Raw genomic sequence first — 22,864 nt, 5'->3', positions numbered from 1 at the left:
ACAAGAGTACTTTTCTTTGCTGCAGCCTCTCCTTTCTGCGTGTCGAGGAGAGGCCCAGTGTGAGTATCTGTCACCCTCCTGCAACACCATCAAAATGCTGCTTGTGAGCAAAGGACAATGTGTGTGAATTGGCACCAGTTGGGGGCAGAGTCTCACAATGCCTAGAATAATTCGTATCATAGAGCTGTAGAGTTGGAAGGGATCACGAGGCTCATATAGTCTGACCCTCTGCGATGCAGAAATGTTTTGCCCAACATAGGGCTTAAACCCACAAATTCCGAGTCTCACTCTCTACTGACTAAGCTATCCCAACGGTTAATGATGGTCTCTTTGCAGCAGTGACTCTGATATTTTGGAGGAGTACCCGTATCTCTCTTAACATTTATGACTTTAGATGCTGCACAGTCACTTACTGCATTATGCTTATTCCCATTCAGGCTCCTAAGTCTTGGCGCTTGTAGGTTAGGCACTGAAATAAGCAAAGAGTTTCTTCACCATTTAGCACAAGTATGGAGAATTTGTAGGCTCCATAAATTCGTCAGGGATGATGAGAATTGTAGCCCGTTGGTCAAGTTGGTTGGGGTTGATGGAAATCTTAGTCCAACAGCATCTGATATGATTGTCTTGAAAGCTGTGTAAATTTCTGTTATAGTATATGTAGTGTTGAATATAGTTTTCCAAAGTTCGTAGTAGAAACATAACCCGATATACGTTTTTGTGCTGCTTTGTAGATTGTAATTTTTCTCTTTATTTTTGAGGTATCTTCACATTCTCATGACCTTCTGGTCATTTGTGGCGGGAGTTGTCACATTCTATTGTTCCTTAGGACCAGATTCCCTCTTACCCAATATTCTATTTACAATAAAACATAAAACCAAGGTAAAGTATAACTTCATTATTATGCTTTGATACCTCATATGGAAGAAACAACTGAATACTGCTTTCTTTTATCATTGTGGGAGCACTAGGTTTATGCAAATTTAACTGAAACATTAGTTAATGATCAAGAACTACTTTTAGTTGATGCTGCTGCAAGTTTACAGCATCTTTGTTTATTAAATACTGCATTTGGCACACTTCCTTCAATATCTCAAAAAGTACCTATGTTGAGACTTGGGTAATATACAAATTTAGATTAAATTAGTTAAAAGGCTGATGTTTAATGAAATTATTTCATAGCCATTTATTTTACTGAAAAATATAGAAATATTTGTAGATTGTATGGAACACATGCCACATCAAAATGTATTTGCAAAAGGCATACATGCTTATTTTGAAGAGACAGAGGGACTGTGCATGTACAAATATTTCTAAATGATGCTGTGTACAGTTTCAAGGGGAAGGGGGTGTGCGCAGGTGGAATATGCTAAGCTCTTCACCCCCTCAAAAAGCTGGGCTTACTTTTTCAGTGTCAAAACCCAGCTGGGGCTGAGTGGATAGATTTCATTGGGGGAGGGGGGGAGAAAGTACCAAATGAAGGAAAGGTTGGGATATTGTAGTGGGTGGCATGAAGTTCCAAGTGTGAGAGGATTCTTAGACACACTTTCCCTCCTCACCACCAGCTAAGGTTTGGTATCACTGATGCTTCTGCCATAAATGAAAAGAATGTCCTGGTATGAAGCTGTTGGTGAGAAGGGAAAAGATCCTGTAGAGCCTTCATCTCACTCCTTTCTCACCCCAGCTGAGGTTTGGCATTGCTGCCTTTCCCCCCATTTGCTTTAGACAGATTCATAGGTAGAAGAGGTAGTGGAAGAAATCCATTGCTGCTGTCCACTTATAGAATGGCATTTTATTTAGTGAAAGTGTCAGCTTATGTAACAGAAGGAGAGGCAATTTTTGTCATTTCCCCCTCCCTTTCCCTCTGCAGTCACCTATGTCCCTCTCAGATCAGTTCTGGAGGGTTGGAGTGTGGAAGGTATAATGCTATGGTGGAAGGAGAATTGGAAAAAAACCCCACCTCTTCTGTTTGGTAGATGCTTCAGCTGGATCAAGCATTGTTCCACAAGTGGGATAGCAGCAAGATAAGATTGTGGGAAGGAGCAGGAAGGTGAAAGCAGAATGAGTTTCGGAGAGTAGCCTAATTTCAAGACATTTGAGATGTGCTGTGGTGTGAATATTTGCTTGATGTTACAAGCCTTGTTTTTTTGGGGTGGGGTGGGCGGTGCAGACTGTTTCAGTATTTATTTCTGTGTTTTATACTTCTGTCAACATTTCTTCTTATGTGATTAGTTTCATTGCATAATCATTAAACGTGGCCAATGCTGAATTATTTCCTTAGGATTATGAGTAATGGAACACTTGTTTGTTTTCTTAGCAATTAGAACTGCAAGAACTATATCCTCAAGGTTACACCTGTACAGTATGTAGTAGCGTCAAATGTAATAGGCACAGGTAAGTGAAAAATAGCATTTTAATTTTCTTTTTTGTACCTTGAGGAATGGACCACTGCTTAACAATCTTCTTTATTCTGTAGGCCTACATTTCTGCTACAAAATTATCAGCCATGGCTGAACTTGAAAGTTCCTTCTAAAGTTGATGCATCTCTCTCAGAGGTAACTGTTTAGCATCACCAGGTGTTAAAACAAATCACTATCATCCTTGCTTTGAATACCAGAATTTTGCATTTGCCCTGTTTGTAAGAATTAGTAAAATATGGGTGGATCCAACATAACACTAAGCGAATGTTCAGCCGGTGCAAGGATTTCTGCTTGTGCAATAGAATGTCTTCCCTGTCCAAAATCTGTTCCAGCAGGAGAGGAGGGGAAAGGTCCAGTTTTGCATAAATGAAAATCCTTCTGCTGACAGGATGGATTCATTCAATACCACCTGCAAAGATCTTGCCCCTAAAATGTGGGGCCCATCCTTGGTGGGTCAGCTGGTGTCTAATATCCAGGGCTGCCACCAACCTTGCAAAGTATACTGCCATCACACCTTATGTGGTCTGGGCAAGGAGACTCCCATACCTTACTGGACACCCCTAAGATTCCAAAGAAGCAAAAGCTTAAAAAATAAAGAGCTAAATGCTCTCTGAGCCTCAGGCTAGCCAATTATTCAGTAACAATTAGTTAGGAACTGGATTCAGTACCAAGGCTTGTATCCAATCTGAAATAAGATAGCTCTATTAAAAAAGAACAAGAAGAAAATGGAATAAAAATAACTGCATGTAGGGGGGACCAAAGTACAGTTAATAGCTATATTTAGGAAATATAAATCAGACTAAAATAAAAAAGGTAAATCTGAATCCTGTATATACCACAAAACAGTGATTCAGAAATGAAAATCCATAGCATAGCAAATATGATCTCCCAGATAAAAAAGTCAAGGAAGGCAAAAGGAGACTAAATGGAAATTAAATGGAGAAAAGAGACAAAGGAGCAATGGCTAACCTAACATTAAAAATTATAGCAACTGAGGTTGAGTCCCCCAAACTAATCAGAAGACTTAACACCTAGAAGCTTCTAGCACTTTAGTGTACATGCTTTTCATAGCTGAAACCAGTTCCTAATTACCAAGCCCCAGCTCTGACCTTGAAACCTAGGAGCAGCATACCTAGGAGCAGCTTCAACTCTGTAAGATCACTCCAATTACTTGAGAGTAGCTCCCAGCTTTTTACATAGAGGCCTAAGCAAGTAAACTATTCCGTTAACACTGTCCTATGAATATTGATGAAAAACGAGCACTTTTATCCTTTTTAAAATTATAATTGATTGATTGTAAAAATAATTAAATAATGAGCACTGTGTGAGAGGGTGATTTTCTTTCTGTCACTGCATCAATGGGAAGGGAGATATTTTTGGCTTGTTGCCGTTCACATTGCTGGTAGTAAACAGACCAGTTGATTCTTGAAAAAAATGCATGCTCGCAGTTCTGCCGCCTCTCTACCAACATTGTATCCCCAGACCTGTACCACACATTGCTTTTTAAATGCTTTTGGGGCTGAAGATTCATGCAGTTTACACAGCTGCCTTTGTTGCTGAAATGCTTCTGCCAGTGGCATGCCATTCCTATGTTGCCTCTTTTACTGGGAATATTTTAACACATTATTTAATTTTTCACTGTGATTTTATCTTCAGGTGTTTGAGCTTGTGCTGGAAAACTTTGTCTATCCTTGGTACAGGTAAGATTCCTTCAATGAATCTTTATTCAGTGGTTTTTTAAATAGCCCTATATCCATCTACACATAGAAGTCACGAAGGATGGCATATAAGACAATTAATTCTTGTGTTGCAAATTCTTAACCTGTGGACGGTAGAAGTTCCTTGGATCAATATTGTATTTTAAAGCTTTGCCTCATTAAGACAGCAGAGGGAGCTGAAATACCATTTTGTCTTAAAATAAGAGCGCTTTGAGTATTTGTTCACTGATAAGGCTTAAAGTATATGAAACACATTTTGAAGCCTCATTTTGTATAATTATATATATTTAAGCCTCTAGATGTAGTTTTATTTATTTATATTTTATTGAAGTGATTTCAATTAAAAGAAATAAAGTGATACAGAAAAAGAAGAAGGAAAGGTGATGGGGAATAAAAAAGAACAAGTGGATTTTGTAATACTTAGAAATTAAAAGCTCACTTTAATTGTCTGGTGAGCATGAAAATTTGGGAGTATAGTTTGGGAATCTGTGAAATGTTGTTCAGTGTATCGTTTCCCGTAGATAGTGTCCGGAGCCGTATTAACCTAAATATTTATTTCATTGCTTGATTGTTAAAAAACACCACCACCACTCCAAGTGGTTTACAAAAAAAATAAATCAAGAAAAGATAGCAGGCATAATTTTAAAACATACAAAGGTTAAAATACTAAAATAGATTAAAATTACCTCAACTTTATAAGCATCCTATGAAATGACTAAGCAGAAACATAGATGAATGTATTTGCTTATTAATAATGATGCACAGTGCTTTCTTTTGAAATTTTGCAGGGAAATAACCGATGATGAATCATCTGTGGATGAATTAAGAGTAACACTGAGATTTTTTGCATCTGCAGTAATTCGCCGAATATACAAGGTAACAGCGCTATGGTGTTGAATCGAAAGTAAATCATTTTCGGTTGGGCTTTTTAGAAGAGGGTAGTAAAGGATTACTTGGGAAACACTGGGTGCACAGCCCCCCCCCCCCCGCAGACTCATATCTGTTTTATACCAGTCCAGTGCTTGCAGTATTTTTCAAATAATCTTGGGAATTGTATCTTAGGTTGATTGGGAATTTATGTTCCCAGCCCCCTCTCAGATGTACAGTTCTTGCGAGTTTTCAGGAGGCAGTGACTTTTAAATAAGTTTGTGTACTTACAGTCCTTTATGTTGGGACACTTTGACTGAATTAAGCTCTTGCATCTAATTTACAGTTAAAACAAGAACCTTCAATACTGGTCTTCTTTTTTGACACTATTTAAATTATGCAGCTTGAATGTTGCTATATAAGCAAATGCACTTTGTTGTCATCTTTTTATTAATAATAGGGAAAATGGTTTCTTCTTCTACTTCTCATCCAGGTGGATATTCCAACGGTTATTACAAGGAAAATGCTGAAGGCAGCTATGAAGCATATAGAAGTAATAGCCAAAGCCAGTCATAAAGGTAGCATTGACAGTACCATGCATTTAAATGGTTGTTAGCCTGGCAAAACCCCATTGTTATCTTTATGAAATGGTTGGTATCTCTTCAGAGTGCTTTCCTGGATAAAAACCCATGACAGTTTTTTTATATATATATACCCTATCATTACATTGACTGGGACAAAAAAGTAGCCTTGTGGCAAAAAATAATAATCAGGTGTACTGAATATCTTTTGTCTCAAGTGCTGTTTGTTTACAGAACAAAACCTGAATTGGCCAATGGATTGTTATCATGCTATTTTTGTTCAATTGGCTTACAACTGTTGTGTCTGTGTTATCATCGGCTGTTTTTTTTTTTTGTTAATGGCGCCTGTTAGTAATGTAATTATTGCAATCTGTCATTTTCTACATTTTATTCCCATCTGACCTCACCGTTCATTTCTGCCACTACCCCCTCCAACATGTATATCTGTAAATCAGAACATTACTTCATGCTTTTGATAAAGTGGTCAGTAGTCCATGGAAGCTTATCCAGTAATAAATACGTTAGTCTTTAATGTGCCACAAAACTCTTTGGTTTTTATGTGCTGCCAGAGAATTATCATGGCTACCTTTCTGGAAACAGTAAGTGACTGAAATATTGGGAGACAATAGAGTATCTTGTGTCTGTAAATTCTGTAATGACATATGCACCTGGTGTGAATTTTACCCAAATTGATTGAATTCTTCTTTCATCAACAAACTAAAAAGCTTTACTGCAGTGTATCTTGGCATAAGTTAAATGTTCCATGCCCAAATCTGTATTTGTGGCATTAGAAGAAAGTGTGCATCATAGTACTGAAACTTCCAGAGCCAGATAACACAACTTTGTACATGAGATTAATATTTGTTTTGAGTAGATATTAGCCCTTCCCTTTTTGGTATATAGATTATCCAGCAACTGTCTCAAAAAAAACAAATGAAAAACTGCTACAGTCAGGAATAAACTGAGTTTCTGGTAAAATGCTTGGGGAAACTTTGGCAGTTTCCCATGCTATTTCTGAATAATCCCCACCCCATCGCATATGGAAATTGGAGCAAATTCTGAGCACATCTTTTGATGAGAAATCATGGGTGTTTCTTACAGAAATATCTCCACCTTTAATGTGGATCGTTGTCCAACTGTTTCTTTTGTCTTGAGACTGCAAAGTTCTTTGTATTTATGGAATTAGTATGACATCACGTAACATAAAGTTCTCTGAATCACTTAGAGTAAGTAAGCTAGGTAAAAACATTTACGGTACAAAGTGAAACAGAACTCTCTGACTCTCCCCAGTCAGATTTGAAAACTAGCCCAGATTACCCAAGTTTTTAAAAAGAGATGGGTTAACACAAGGTGCTTCACTTGGTGCTGAAAAGTTCACATACATGGCTCAGTTGGTTAGAGTGTGGTGCTGATAACACAGCAAGGTTGCAGGTTCAATCCCTGTATTGCAGGGGTTTGGACTAGTCACGTGATGATCCTCAAGGCCCCTTCCAACTCTACAGGTCTGTTATTCTTTGGCTTCATGTGAACCAAGATGCCACTACTGCAAAGGCCCTTTCCCTTATGGAAAGGCAGCGTAGTCATATGCTGTTTCAGACTTTAAAGGTTAAAACTAGCACGTTCAATTGGGCCTGGAAAGGGCATGGGAGCCACCGTAGCTTGAAGCCCAGTCTGTTTCCAGACTGTTTTTTAAAAGGCAGCTGTACACAGAACACATTGCAATAGTCTGACTGAGCAGCTATATCAATATATCTCTAGAACTACAGCCGGTCACTCTTCATAGCTGCTCTTCACAGCTGAACTGTGTTGTAAAGTAAAATATGAAGGAATTGTTACGTAAAGCTATTCTATATAAATTTTATATAAATCTTGCTGAATTTCCTTTTCCCCTGCAGTGAAAAATGTTGAATATTTACAGCAAGCTGCTTTAGAAGAATATGGACCAGAGCTCCACGTGGCTTTGAGAAGTAGAAGAGATGAACTTCATTATTTAAGGAAACTTACAGAACTTCTTTTCTCCTTTCTTCTACCTCCAAAGGCAACAGACTGCGGGTATGCTATGAATTTAGGATTCTGATTTATTTGCATTCCATACTTTTTCGTTGTGTGGTTACGCACAGTAGAGTTCAAAAACAAATCTTGTAATCTCAGAAAATCTTACTTTGCTTCCAGGACTCTTGTGCAACTACACACCTGGCTAGGGTCAACACTTGGCAGTGTTCATGAAAAACCAGTTGTGTGGGAGTAGGTTCAGTATAACCTGGGCTTGGTTGTGATTCTTCTCAAAGGCTTCAGTCACAATCTCCAATTAGTAGGTTTTCCTTCCACACAGATCTCGGTTGTCACAGAGTGTTTGTTGTGGGGAAGGAAGGGAAAGGAGAATGTTAGCCGCTTTAAGACTCCTTCGGGTAGTGATAAAGCGGGATATCAAACTCTTCTTCTCTTCTACAGAACTGCTCCTCTTCCGTCTGCCCGCAAAGCTTAATGGCAACATCACCAAAGCGCCATATTCTTCAGTTATTTTGCACCCTTAATAGTAGTGATCAGTACACATTCAAGTGCTTCAAATTGGCTCTGGTCTGCAAGACAGAAAGGCCAGATCAGTGCACTGTGAGCAGCAGTGTGAGGAATTCTTGCATATTTTACAAAATATGCAACAGCAAGTGATTTTTCCAACAGTTTAGAATGAGTACTTTATGAAAGCTCCATTGCAATGAAAGAAAAAGCAGAAATGTATAAAAATAAGCTCTTTTATTCCTTTCAGGTCATTCACCATACTTATAAGAGAAATCCTTTCAGGTTCTGTTTTCCTTCCCACCATGGACTTCTTAGCTGATCCGGTGAGTTTTGAGAAGTTCACTTAGCCCTGTTCTCATTTTTCAACGAAATGCTACAGTTGGACTGCTATAAGAATGAATTATTGTATTTGTTTTCTTTTTATTATTGCATTTGCCTCAGACCTTTTCTCCAAGCTTAAGGTGCTGCTGTACGTGGTCCTCCTGTTCCTCATTTTATCCCTCATAACAACCTTGTGAGGTAGTTCAGGCCGAGGGACTGGGACTTCCCCAAGGTCGCCCAGTGAGCTTCATGGCTGAGTTAGGATTTTGAAACCTTGTCTCCCAGGTCCTAGCCTGACACTCTGATCCTTGTTTGCAAGGTTTTATTCATTTTATGTTCTGAGTGGCTTTAGGGTTTTTTATTAATATTAAAGAAAATCAGGAGATAAATTATTAAAATAAAGAAATGTTCTAGGAAAAGCCTCTGCAACATTATCACTTGAACTAGGCATTTACAGGGCGTCATTTGTAATAGCTATACTTGTTGAATATATAAGATTTTTCATTGTTCCAGCAATCATTTGATTGTATTCCCACTAAATGCATTTTTAGATTTTTTATTTTATTTTTTTGATGGCAGGTTTCAGTCTGCGAACGTGCTCATGCATTCATAAACAACTAGCTCATTATGATCTGAGCCAAAATCCTTTTACAGTTGTGGCTTGGCTTGTACATCTTCTTGGCTCATTCTGAGCCGTCTCTGCTCCTTTCCCTTTTCTGGAAACATACCTTCCAGCAGCAATGAAGGGGGAAAGCAGGCTGCACAAACTGGAGAACTGCTCTCCAGGCCTTGGTTCGGTCTTAAATCCTTTAACCGATACAAACTTCTCAGTGCACAATAATAAATTCCCAGGGCCTGCAAATTCTAGCAAACTGTGGTTTTGTTGTCAGAGTCTGATAAGCTGATAGGTTGTTGTCAGAGGTGAAGATTGAGGCCACCAGTCACGTTGCTTTGGATGCGTTTCAGCTTGTGCAATCCAAGGATTTGGCTGAGGCTGCTTGGAACATCGGGTGCCACCACCTGTGCATGAAATCATTGTCTTTTCTGGCTACTACAGGTTGCTAGGACCAAACATACTATCTGAACCATGTAGTGAGTCATCCTTCTCTGAGGGAAGGGATCATGACTGCTGCCCTGCCCATGTCCTTTGTTTTAAAAGATCAAATCTAGATCCAGTGGTCCTTGATAACTATCCCCTGGTGCCCAGTGTTCCATTTTTAAGCAAGGTCTGGAGTGGGTGGTGCTGCTGCAATTCCAAGCAGCCTTGGATGATATTGATTATGGAGCCATTCAAGTCTGGCTTTCAGCCTAGTTATGTGATGGAAGCAGCCTTGGCCATTTTGGTGGATGACTTACTCTGGGGAATGGATGGGGGATTGTAGCCTTGTTGGTTCTCCTGGGACTCTAGTGACCTTTGATAACATTGACTATGGTGCATGTGACCCAACAACTAGTGGGAGATGGTGAGCCAATCATCTAGTCACAGAAGGATAGACTCATAGAATTGTAGAGTTGGAAGAGATCCGGTGGGTCATCTAGTCCAACCCCCTGGAATGCAGGAATCTCAGCTGAAGCATCCATGGCAGGTGGCCACCAAACCCCTGCATAAAGACTTCCAGTGAAAGTTCAGTTCACCACCTTCCACCGTCTAACAGCTCACTGCCAGAAAGCTCTTCCTGATGTTTAGTCAGAATCTCCTTTCTTGTAACTTGAATTTGTTGGGTCGTGTCCTAGCCTCTGGAGCAGGAGAAAATCCTCTTCCACGTGTATGTGTGTAAGAGAGTGAAATTTAAGCGAAGTGCTGACAGCTGATGGTCAGCTAGGGACTGTCTGAGAGATTTTCTCTGGGTTAGACAGGAGGCTGGGATTAGAGAGAGGGACTTTCAGGGTGGGCAGAAGGGGTGTCTGACTTATCTGAGAGGACTCAGAGTTTATCTGTCATCGGGGACAGATAGGGAATTGGCTCTCAGTTAAAGATAGGGATCGTCTGTGGACAGGCAAGGTTCTCTCTCTGTGTGGGGGGGATGTTAGAATTCTGGAAGGGGCTAGGAGTCTTTTACAGGTAGCGTAAGACAATAGCCACCCTAGAAAGAATTTATCTGTCCAGTGGCAGGTTTATAGTGTGAAGTTAAGGAAGATCTTAAGTATCTCTAAGCAATAACTTTATTGAGTATAAACAAATGAAGTTCTAGTTTTGGTTCTAAGAGTGTCTCATCCTTACTCAGTTCACCTGGATGGGGGGTTGAACGGCCACAGTTTCGTGCTGCTGTAAAACCATTATTATTATTATTACTACACAGTGGCTCTGGTCCTTTCTGGTAGGGCACGCCCAATGGCTGGTGTTAGGGGACTTCTGTTCCACTCTTGGCCTTAGGCCTGGGAAACTGCTGGAGGAAGTGGAGGTTTGGGCTGCAGCGCCATTAACATGCAGATGCCACTTAGCCCTCATTTCCACCTCATAGTTCTGCGGAGGCAGTGGAACGTATGAGCTGGCAGTCTCACTCTGAGGTGGCTGCCTTTGTGGTCAATCATTAAAACCATAGCATAGAAACAGACCCTTAGTCAAAGGGAAAGAAATATAATATATGTTAGTCATAGTTTACATCTTGGGATCAAAGGGGTGGTGGTTGTTGTTGTTGTTGTTTATTCAGCGCCATCTATGTGCTTGGTGCTTTCTGAAGAACAGGTATGGAAGTTCCCTGCCCTAAAACAGATGCAGAGAAACTACACAGGAAGGCAGTGTCACAGAGCTTTCTTCACATGAACGCGCACAAACACCCTCCAAGGGGGGAAAGCATGACCCACACAGCTCCAGCTTTTCGGTAGTATTGCCACCACTCTTCCAATAAGCCTCTTAATCCAGGAATTGGGAAACTACCTGCATATTCTCTCTCCAGTCATCGCTGGAAGGCAGAGTCAGCCCATCCTCTCCTGATTCCCTGCCTGCCCAAACCTTGGAGCGTGTTCGGATCAGCTTAGCTCATAAGCTGTAGTGATCTCAAGCCACCATCCAACCTCCAGTATTACAAAACGATTATGTCTTTATTTAAAAGAAATAATGAAAAAGGAAGGGGGAGGAAGGAGAGCAGAGTGCAAGACAAATCAAAACGTAACATCTAGCTAGCTCACTTGAGCAAGCTATTAGGTTTAACTGAAATACCTGGAATAAACATGGATCTGCAAGTGTTCTGATGAGGACCAAATCTAGTAAAAACAAGCCCTCGCCTATATCTTGGGTGGGCAAGGGGTTGGTGGGGGAGCCCAACCAATGCAGAAGGGTTCATACGGCAGCAGGAGACAGGACACCTTTAGAGATTGGTGCTTTGAAAAGAGTAGGAAGTATGAATTTGAAAGATCTCAAGGGCTCCCATCAACAGACTTGACTAAAGAGAAAAAGCTAATGTATTGCGGCAGGCGTGCACATTCCTGAAACATGCCATTCCAGTCTTTGGTCTAAGGAAAATTGTGGATGGACAGACAGGTTTGTGCAGATCACCATGATGGGCTTTTGTGTGTGTAATGAGAACATGGTAGGAAGGGAAAGAAGATGTGGTTATTTCAGTTGCACATGTTTTGGATTGTGTGCAGTAAGGCTTCCTGGAAAAGAGGAGTTTTGAACACTGGCTTAAGGTGGTCAGATAGTGGCAGTTTAGGGCTTAAGGGGCAACAAGGGAAGATGGGCAGAGTCTTTTCAGGGAATAGGAGACATTTGGATAGATGGTGGTGGTAGAGCTGGATGAGCAAATGTCACAGGAAGGGGTGCGTCAGGAAAACAGAATGGAGAGATAAGGGGTGGCAAGGTAATTGGGGTTATCGAAGGTGACACAAGAAAACTTTTACAGGATCTCAATCTAGGACTGGGCTACTGCCAAATCTCTACAAGGAGGGTGGTGCTGCAGGAGCCTGATGTTTTTCTTAGAACTGTTTTTCTTCCAGTGAGTAGTAGTAGCCTCCACCAGTGGAAAAAAAACGTGTTTGAAACAGCAGTTTCAGGGAGCGGTTCGCCTCCTTCCTGTCCATTCTGTGCTTTAAATCCCTCCCGCAGGATTCCACAGACGCCAAGTTTCGTCAGGCTGTATCTCATCTCGTTTCAGCTTCAGATCTCTCTAGTGTTCTTAATGTTTTGATCTGAATTCAAGTTTCTGTGTCCAGAAGGATGAGCAGATGTGCTGCGGCTAGTAGCTTACAAGCATGTGTCTGATACCTCTTCCCACTGGCGCTGCTTTGGTGCCTTGTAGAGTACGACTAAAGACGGGGCGGTTTTTCGGAAATGGCAGGCAATATAGCCATTTTGGTTCCACATTAGGAGGGGTGCAGTGCTGCAAAGTTTTCATGCAGGTGTGGCCCTTTGGGCTCCAACTGTTGTGTGTAAAATATTTTTTCTTAATCTTCTCTTTAGGATACTGTGAACCACTTGCTACTTATCTTCATTGATGACAGCCCAGTGAGTACTGACAAAATGCGAATACAATTTTTCTGCTTCTGAAATCCCATGGTCTTGCTCAGTTGACTTGCTCTTCTTCTGCAGCCCGAGAAAGCAACAGAACCTGCTTCTGCTTTGGTTCCCTTCCTGCAAAAGTTTGCAGAGCCCAGAAGCAAGAAGCCCTCTGTAAGCATGAAACAAAAAGTTTAAATACTGTGCATGTTTACATTGTTGTTGTTCTTGTTTTCGTTATTGAAATTAAACAAGGAATTTTTAATTTATTTATTTTTACTTTTTATTCAGGTCTTACAATTAGAGCTGAAAGAAATTAAAAACCAGCAGGATCTTTTCTTTCTCTTTATGAACTTTTTGAAAAAAGAAGGAGCGGTGCATGTATTGCAGTTCTGCTTGGATGTAGGTACGGTACCGCAATAAGTTCCTACTGCACCTGTATTAAATAGCCATTATTGTGAGTGGTATGACTTAACTAGCTGAAAGTTCCCAGCGATGCTCAATAATTCTAATACACACACACACAAAATACTGAGATTTATAAATGTCTAATGTAATTCACTCATTTCTGGGGCTCTGTACAGCCACCCCCTCCCTAAGCTGACCGCAATAATATCCAACCAAAATCTTGCCCCGAATCAATTCAGGGTGAGGTTGATGTTTAACTGGGACATTTCAACTACATCTGCATTTGGGAGGGGCATCTCCTGCAGAGAGCAGGGAGCTTCTGTTCTTCTGGGTGCTGTTTCACAATGGCAAAGCAAAGCAAACCCTTGCAGTCAGCAAGATTGCACCCTTGGCAGGTGGCTCCTGCACTGCTGCATCACGGCCTGCCAGATCTGCTTTCCCTCCCCTCACTGCCGCCCCACCCCCATGTAATTGCCACCTCAACGTGCCCCAGCTCACTGCAGTTCAGACAACCCCATTCCTCTCTGTCACCGACTGCCACCTTCTCCCACTCTATGGCTGCCATCACCGCAATTGCATTATGGGAAGCGGCTGACTGAGCTGGACTCACCTCACTTGCCACTGATCCCCAAACCAACTCTTGCATCAGCACCACCGTGGTGATGATGAGCGATGGTGAGAGAACGGCCGGCATGGGGACAGTAGCTAGTTTTTTTCTCCCCCCTCTCCCTATGCCTCAGTCTCCTGCTTTGGGACCTTTGTGGTCTTGGCCATCCCCTTTTCAGTCCTCTTCGGTGTGTTCCCTTCAGATAACATGCCAGCAAAGCAGACCCCTGCAGCTAGCAGGATTGCACCCTCTGCTCACTGGCTCAGATTGACTGTGATGCATACCCGCTCCCTGACAGCCGCAGATCGCTTCAGGGTTTTCTTTGAAGGGAGTATTTGCAGTATTCAGAAATAATGCCTTTTTTTCATTTTCTTCCACCAACAGAGGAACTTAATGACAAAATTTTGCAGCCAGAATTGTCAGATTCTGAAAAGATGTCCCTTCATGAAGAAGTACAGAAAATCTACAAAACCTACTGTTTGGATGAAAGCATTGACAAAATTAGATTTGATCCTTTCATTGTGGAAGAGATACAAAGTAGTAAGTGAGACTGGGTGGAAGAAGTGGTCCCTTTGGTAGTTGGCTCTGCACCTGCAATTACTTTCTCCCTTATCTTGCCAGTTTCCACAGGATAATAGAAATGTTGGGCCAGATTGTACAGTACCTGTGTAGTCAAAGCACATGCCTTGATCAAACTTGGTGGCCTTGATATTCCCACCCCCACATGTCTCTTCTTGACTACCAGAATAACTGCTCTTGTCAACCTCCCAATATCAAGAGGGCAGAATTTGATGATTTAGTCCGTCCTGAGAATATCTAATCCTCCTATTACTGTGCATTTTTATGCAGCTGATATTTTGCACACCAACATTCTCCGCATTTTCACCTGTAGTTGCTGAAGGTCCCTATGATGAAGTTGTGAAGCTGCAAAGGATGCGATGCCTTTTTGAAGCCTATGAACATGTTTTCTCCCTCTTAGAGAGCGTATTTACACCTAGGTTCTGTCACAGTGGTGAGGTAAGCCCGAAGATGAGAGAAAGCTCATATTTATTTGGTCAGATGTATTTTAAAAGCAGAAATGCAATACAGTGGCTTTAATGCTTGCCCATTTGTTTTTAGTTAAGATGGTTTCCATTATTACAGAGTTTTGGTCTCTGCAATATGTTTAGCTCAAAGGTGCTTGTTATTCTTCCTGGGCAGAATTCTAATGTGGAGTGATAATGCTCTATTTTTAAAAATAGACCTCTGAATATAGATCTTCCAGTTGCCTTAACTGTGTAGGTGGGAGAGGAGGAAGAGCAAAGGAAGAGAAAGGCTTGACCCAAGCCCTTTACCCTTGCAGAAAATTGTGTGGGGAGAGAGTGAGGGTACAGCCTGTACAAACCCCTTCTCCTTACTTGCAAAACTCCGTTGGAAAAGGACTAGCATCAATGCACTTCCTGCAGAGGGCAGCGCCGAGTTGTTAAGCCTTGCCTGCTGAGGCAGGGACTTTTCTTGTTAAGGGGAGAGAAACTGTTCTTGTCAATGTCAATAACTGGGGGAACGCTCAATAGAACGCCATGGATATTGTTCCCCATTCATGATTCCCCCCACCCCCCGCCCCAGATTATATTATCACCTTGAGACAAAATAAGGAATCTGCCTTGAAATGACACTTCTGCTGATTAAGAGCAGGTTACAGAAATCCTTTAGATCAGTAGTTCCCAACTGGTGGTCCATGGACCTCAGGGGTCTGCGTAACACATGGAGGGAGTCCATGGCACCATTCACATAGCGAAAAACTAACAGAGAGATATCAACATTTTCAAACTCAAGGGGTCCATGGCTTGGTTTATGAAAAACTGTGGGTCTGCAGTACTTAGCTAATTGGGAACCACTGTTTTAGATCCTAGTAGTACAGTTAATTTCAAATTTAATAGTATCAAAATGTGTCTTTTTATTTTGAGTATTTCTGACAAATGAATCATCTGCTTTATTATGGAAAATATAATTATGAAATGAAAAAGATGTGCTTAGCCATTTTTAACTTTCTTTTCCTGGCTTAGTTTTTCAGACATCTCTTAAAAGTAGATGAATCTCCAACACGCAATTCTAAATCAAACAAGTAGGTGTATTATACTTGCATGTTTTGAAAGCTTTTTTGGGGGGGGGGACAACGACGGCAATAAGATTGTCAGATGTATTTGGCTTTTATTAAACTTTGTTTCAATACAGACTCGAGAAAACAGAGCGTGTTATGTTAAATAATCATTGAAATGAGTTGTCGTACATTGACCACAATACCTTCCCTGTCTTTGACAAGCTCCAGTTAAGCACTACAGCTCAGTGGTAGAGCATCATGGGTTTGCATGCAAAGGGTTCCCTAGTTTGATTCCTGGCACTCCCGGTAGGGCTGGGAGAGATCCCTTTCTGAAACCATGGAGAGCTGCTGCCAGGCATCCCCAAACTCGGCCCTCCAGCTGTTTTGGGACTACAACTCCCATCACCCCTAGCTAACAGGACCATTGGTCAGGGATGATGGGAATTGTAGTCCCAAAACAGCTGGAGGGCCCAGTTTGGGGATGCCTGCTGCAGACAGCACCCAGCTAGATGGACCCAGTTGTCAGACTTACGTTTTCTATGTTTCTGTGCAACCGGACACCCTTGGCACCAGACCACTTTATGGGGTGGGGAAAGGAAAGATGATCCCTGGACACTATTGATTGCCCACTGTTTGAATATGACCACAAATGGCAAAAAAATAAATGAAATTCAAGCTTTTAAAACGAATGCCACACAGTGCCTATGGGTGTGGGCAGGGTATCAGTGACAAGTAAAAATAAATAAATGCAAATCAACAATTTAAGTAAAGCCCATCTTCCTGGGTTTAGGTACATGCTAGTATCCTGTCGTCTTTGAGCAAGGAGAGGATTCGTGTCCTGAGCATTGCAGGTGTCTGCTTGCTTCGGGAAAGATAAGAATTAATGAATAGATAAGTGCAACTTGATGGTGGCAAGCAGCACATCATTGCAGACCCTCCTACTTGCAGTTTGCATTGGTATGGTTAAAATGCTCGCGCCACTTTATTCTTGGAGGGGATCTCTATTTCTGCATGTGCACAGATACTGTCAACCCAGATTTATTGATACACATGGCTGGGATCCAGAGTCACAGGTGTGCATTATGGCAGGCAGAGTTCTATGACTGTGAATGCACAAGTTTTCCAGTTGTTTTTTTGTGCTGAGAGTAGGGTAGCCCTATCTGCATACATGGGACTGGATTGCATGTGAAATGACCCTTGCCTATTTAGCAATAATACAGTCCTCTTATGCTTAGTGGTAAGTAACTTTTGCTATTCAGTCTCCTAATTAGCTACGTAGCTCCACATTTTGTTTGTAGATATTTCCTATCTAAAGAAGAATGGCGTGTGAAAAACAATTGCCTTTCTGGAGTATGCGCATGTTGTGTCTGTTTGTGTAATTCTCAGTATTCTAATATCTCTCATAAAATTCTTTATGATCTCATGTAATTGTTGGGCTTGGTTTCTGAGTTTAAAATAGTGCACGTAGCTAGTTTTTAAAGTATGTAATGTGTTACTTTATTGAATCAATATTAAGGCCAATTTTCTTTTTTAAAAAGAAAACACAGTTGGCTAACTAATCACGTGTGTGTGTAAGTTATATATTATCCTCAAGGTTAAGAGCTTACAAGAAGGTGGAGAGAGCTTGCCTTCTATCCTTCCAGCCATGTTAGGATTTTAAGTGTGGAAAGAGGGCTTGTGACAGCTCTCAAGCCAAGCCAAGGGAAGTGGTAAGACCACACCTTCTTCCAAGCGCCTCCAAAGCCCAGTGTCATGTCTGGGGAATAACCAGTTCATTGGCAACCACAAATTTTATCTGGTTATAAAACAGTCAAAAACTGAAGACATCTGCTTGGTGCTTACATGTTGCCATTGGATTAGTGTCAGTTGGATTGGAATGCAATGAAATGCGGCTAAAATAAGGGGCTAAAGAAAAGAAAAAGGGAAAAAGAGAACTAGTATGGCTTTCATTAGTATGAAAATAATTCAGGAATGACTTCCTTGCAGCCCTCAGTTATTCTTGCTACTTTTAAATCATTGCTGACATTTGTATTCTGGGAAGGATATTCTTTCCTCTTAACTGCCCACCCCAGATCTATGCAAGTGATGCATTTCCTGCCATGCAGATGCAATTACCATGGAAGTGTCACCTGTTTCTGTTGTCCTTTCTGGGTAGCTGTAAAAGGCACAGAAGTCCTGCCCCCCGGGGTGTGTGTGTGTGTGTGTGTGTGTGTGTGTGTGTGAAATGGGCCATCCTACTGCACCATTGTTTCAGGGCTCAAAGAAGGAGAAATCAGATTTCTGCTGTGATCTCACCAGTTCAGCAGACCACTTTACATCTTCGGTGCACAGCTTCGCCAAATGCATTACATTTAAGTTCAGCTCCAAGCAAGCATAACTGTGGTGTCACAAACTTTATGAAACAGTGCCAGTACTTTTTTATCATACTGTATATGTAAGCGAATGCAAGATCAAGCTGTTGTGAAGAAAAGCAGATACGTCCAAGTGCATTTGGAAATGACAGCCACTATAGCAGCTACTAACATTTTTAACTGCACTGTTCGAGTAGAATAGAAGTGTAATGGGATTCACCTTTTTCTTGGCTTGTGGAATACAGTACTATTAGTTGCCTAGCTGGAGAGGTAGTCTCTGCTTGGATTGTTTATAGTAAATTGAGCTGACATGCCATTGTTGCTTGTTTACGCTGTATCTATTTGTGACTATATCATATTTCACTTGTACACATTTTTAAAAAATTAATAAATACATGGAAACTATTTCCAGGCTCAAGTGATAGTTCAAGTAACTGCACATTTCTGTCTTGTTTTGAAACATCAGCAAAAATGGCATTCGGTTTGGCTTTAAGGCATAGCTTTCCTTGGATATTTTCTGAACTCTAGAAATCTCCCACTAAGCATTCCTAAATCACTAGCCACCTGTTGTACCCAGCCTAGTTTAATGATGCTGTTTTAATAACTGGGTCAAATAGTTGTGCATATTCCTTTTTCTTTAAATGCACTTCTTCCCCATTGAGGTTTTATATATGAAATGTAAATGCACACTGCAATCAGAATAGTAAGGGTTAACAAGGAGATATCTGAAGACCCTGTTCTGTTCAGCAGTGCTTTTGTTAGCAGAAAACACAGTCCAGTTATTCCATAGCTATTACCAGATGGTGCTCTCCTCCCTCCCCCCCCCCCTGTTTTTTTATTTACCATTACTACCGCTTTTTGAATAAGACCCACATTTTGTGTGGGGGTTTTTCCACCCCCACTCGGATGCTTGGTGTGTTTCTAGAGTAGGAAATGAAGTTGGCTTTGTTTGGTGTAAGGGCGTCAGGCCAGCGTGCATGCATGAAGCGGCTGTATATGTGAAGCATGGCTTTTTTTTGTGAGGAATGCAGATTTGTTGGCTAATGTCTGTCTTTTCATTTGAATTTGCTGCCTTCTGGATGCTCTGTTATAAGTTGCTCTAGCTCTGAGCAAGATTATAAGCCATGCATCAAGCCACCTTCTTTAGGGCAAGCCGCTTTCGCCAGCCAGGAGGCTTCGTCTGCGTCTGTTTTCCCTCATTTTCAGTCAGTCCTAACCCTCCCATCTGGCTTTTTTCCATCTCTCCCTGCTGCTTTAAAGTAAGTTAGGGCCGTCTCATATCACACATGCCTGTGCAAATGCTTGATTATTTATGTGCAAGTTTAACAATAGCTTAAGCTTACGTTATTCAGCATCCCCCCCCATCCCACTCACTGTGATTTTTGCAATATGAATAGCCAGTTTCCTTGATTATTGTCACTACATCAGCTTCTGTTTTGTATTTGCCAGAAAGGGTGCTATAGTAAGAAAACAATTAGTTCATTGCCCCCCACACTCAGCACTTGGAGCAGGCATGGCCAAACTTGGCCCTCCAGCTGTTTTGGGACTACAACTCCCATCATCCCTAGCTAACAGGACCAGTGGTCAGGGATGATGGGAATTGTAGTCCCAAAACAGCTGGAGGGCCATGTTTGGCCATGCCTGACTTGGAGGGATGCATTTCAGAAAGCTATGGGTTTTTGTAATCTGTATATTTTGAGCTGTTTCTTTAACATTCCGTCACACTTCTCTGGCCAGAAATAGAACCCTTCTCCAGACAGTATCAGGTGATGAAGAGGGAGCTGTGCAGACAGGAATAAGTTGGGTTATCAAAAGGTGGCATCATCAAGGCTAAGGAGCAGGTTTAGCAGCCCATCCTAGTGCTGTCCCCAAATGCTCCTCTTGCTTTCTCCAGTGTAAGAGACTGGTTGCTGAGCTTGGGCAGGAAGCAAAGCTGGCCTGCTGCACCTAACCCTGGATAGCCTGAGCCCTAGAGAAGTATTTTATGGGGCTAGAGGAGGGTGCAGTACGTTTACACATTAACAATGTTACTGTGTCTGAATTCACACACCCACACCCCGTCGAGGCCCTTGCAATATAAAAAGCATTCTTTCCATGTACCCAGCGTTTCACAGCTGATGATGTTTTCTGTTGTTGCTTTCGGATGTCAAGAGAAACCATGGTTTGATGTGACAGGGACAAGCCTAGCCTACCTTCAGATTCACATCCTCCCACTCTTCCTCCAGTGTAACATCATCATCATCATCATCAATTTATTATTTATACCCCACCCATCTGGCTGGGTTTCCCCAGCCTCTCTTAGGGAGCTCTCAGCTCCATTTCTAATTAATTGCAGTTTCTCGGATCAGTCAAACCCAACGAAGCATGATTAAGCTTAACTTCAAATCATGCGTTATCAGTCTGACATCTTTCACCAAACCACAGTTAAGATTAACCATAGTTTAGGATTTGGACAGCATGCTAAACTGTGGTAAGCTGAAATTGGCAGCAAAAGTTTCCTGTAATCCTCATGGCCGCTCTGGAGAAAGTGGGGGAGAGTGAGCATGCAATCCCAGAAGGGATAAACCATAGGTTATTGCAATTTCTAAATATAGTCATTTTGTGAAATTTACACTGTAAATCAGGGATGAGGAACCTGTGGCCCTCCAGATGTTGCTGGACTCCACCTCCCATCAGTCCAGCCAGCATGGACCAGTGGTCAGGGATGATAGGAGAGGTAGTCGGGGGGCAGGCTTTGGTATTATGGTGCCCTGAACTAGGCCAGAATTTTGCGCCTCCTCCCCAGCCCTCATGCTATGCTGGGCTTTTGGAAACAGGTGTGAGGATTCCTGCAGGGTCCTAGAGCCCCCTATCCCACCCCAAAGCAGGGCAAGTGCTAACTAGGCTTTAGAAAGGAGGAAAGAGGACCCTGTCAGAGCCCTCACACTTGCTTCCCATAACTGAACAAGTGTTTACTGGGCTCCCTTTCAGCTTGGTGCCCATTGCGGGGGAACCAGTTGTGCTGCCCTAAAACCACCTCTGATGTAGTTATTTTGAGGGCCAAAGGTTCCCCACCCCTGTTGTAAATGCTAAAGTGAAATAGATCATAGGCCCCAATCCAGAGGGCTTTGAATAGAGGACAGGGTATGCATGTGCCAGGAATGTGTCTCTCTCTTTACCAAGTGACCAGAAATATCAGAACTGGCAACATGGAACATCTGTTTGTATGGGTCTATTACTAGCAGAAGCCTAGTTCCTTTTCCCTTTGGTCTCCCCTGCTGGATTGGGGCAAAGAAATGTCCCCATGAATTGTTTGTGTTGTAGAGTCGCTTCAATGTTCCCTTTGCGGTATTTTGGTTTTCTCTCCTTGGAATAGCTATGCAGTATGCATTTCCTTTTTATTTCATGTAGGAGCATGCAGAGAAAAGGAGAATCGTCCGGAATCAGAAGTATTAGTAGCAAAATTAAAGGCGTGTTCAAGAGTACCACAATGGAAGGCGCAGTTCTGCCCAACTATGGCCTGGCTGAAGGAGAGGATGACTTTGTGAGTTGGTGGTTCTTTGTCCTAGCAGCTTTGACTGCACACTTGTCCTCTGTCCTGTTCACCACATGCTGCCACCAATCCGTTTTTTGATTGCTCCCTGTCCCGACTTCAGTCCATTCTGTCTTTGCTTCATTTTATGGTTACCGATTAGCAACACAAGTGCGAGAACACGATCACATGAGTTTCATCCTTGAAGAAGTTGATTGGCTCTCTTGAGAGCTTGTGTCACTTTGTATATATTGCGTTCAAGGCAGATTCTTTCAGACATAGCTAAATAAGGAACTGTTGTGGCAGTGCTGCAACACCCATCGTCCCTCATTTTTTGTCACACTGGTTGGAGCCTTCTTGAAACTTTAGATACAGTCTTGGTTTTTATCAGTGCTTTTTTTCTGGGAGTACGCAGGGGTACGCATACCCCTAAACATTTCCTGAATTTTTGTACTTTTGTCCATTTACTGTATTTATTTCCCCCGATTTGAACTATAAAATGGTGATTTTATTGAGTCAAAATGAGAGTGCCCCTAAACATTTTTTTATAGAAAAGAAGCACTGGGTTTTTGTTTTTTGTTTCATACAGTGCAATTTAATACTTTGTTTTGTCAGTTTTGAATTGTAAGCTTTCCTGAGCTCTGTGATTATAGTCAAAAGGCAAGATACATTTGTTCACATATGGAAACACATTTTAAGTTACCTTGAATAAAATAGGCTCAAAATGGTCTCTTGATGCATGAATCTTCCACTGTAGATTGAAGAAGGCATCGTGGTAATGGAAGATGATTCTCCCGTGGAGGCACTTAGCACACCTAATACCCCTCGCAATCTTGCAGCTTGGAAAATTACCATCCCGTATGTGGACTTCTTTGAAGACCCCCCTCTTCAAAGGAAAGAGAGAATTCCCGTATTTTGCATTGATGTGGAAAGGAATGACAGAATGGCAGGTACTGGTACCTTTACAAGTGTATGCCTATTTACCCTACCTGCCTTAATCCTCTTGATTTGCCAGCTCTGGTGCACACTCATTTTATCTTAGTTGTTTTCA

At 41.8% G+C, this 22,864-nt stretch overlaps 1 protein-coding gene across 1 annotated transcript in view; it reads left to right on the top strand.

Moving 5' to 3' along the window:
* Nucleotides 1–22,864, top strand: part of SNX14 (sorting nexin 14) — a 35,820-nt gene that overhangs the window by 761 nt on the left and 12,195 nt on the right. The window contains exons 2-17 of the mRNA XM_083608272.1: nucleotides 759–879; nucleotides 2,315–2,391; nucleotides 2,474–2,552; nucleotides 4,074–4,117; nucleotides 4,924–5,011; nucleotides 5,496–5,580; nucleotides 7,479–7,635; nucleotides 8,348–8,423; nucleotides 12,821–12,865; nucleotides 12,950–13,030; nucleotides 13,148–13,262; nucleotides 14,256–14,411; nucleotides 14,764–14,888; nucleotides 15,917–15,975; nucleotides 21,693–21,825; nucleotides 22,571–22,763. Coding sequence (XP_083464398.1) covers nucleotides 759–879; nucleotides 2,315–2,391; nucleotides 2,474–2,552; nucleotides 4,074–4,117; nucleotides 4,924–5,011; nucleotides 5,496–5,580; nucleotides 7,479–7,635; nucleotides 8,348–8,423; nucleotides 12,821–12,865; nucleotides 12,950–13,030; nucleotides 13,148–13,262; nucleotides 14,256–14,411; nucleotides 14,764–14,888; nucleotides 15,917–15,975; nucleotides 21,693–21,825; nucleotides 22,571–22,763 — 1,634 coding nt within the window. The remainder of the gene's footprint in view (nucleotides 1–758; nucleotides 880–2,314; nucleotides 2,392–2,473; nucleotides 2,553–4,073; nucleotides 4,118–4,923; nucleotides 5,012–5,495; nucleotides 5,581–7,478; nucleotides 7,636–8,347; nucleotides 8,424–12,820; nucleotides 12,866–12,949; nucleotides 13,031–13,147; nucleotides 13,263–14,255; nucleotides 14,412–14,763; nucleotides 14,889–15,916; nucleotides 15,976–21,692; nucleotides 21,826–22,570; nucleotides 22,764–22,864) is intronic.

Source organism: Podarcis filfolensis (assembly GCF_964270895.1).
Source record: "Podarcis filfolensis genome assembly, chromosome: 3".
Lineage (NCBI taxonomy): Eukaryota > Metazoa > Chordata > Lepidosauria > Squamata > Lacertidae > Podarcis > Podarcis filfolensis.
Note: the sequence above shows the minus strand (reverse complement) of the source record. Positions and strands in the feature narration are given on the sequence as shown.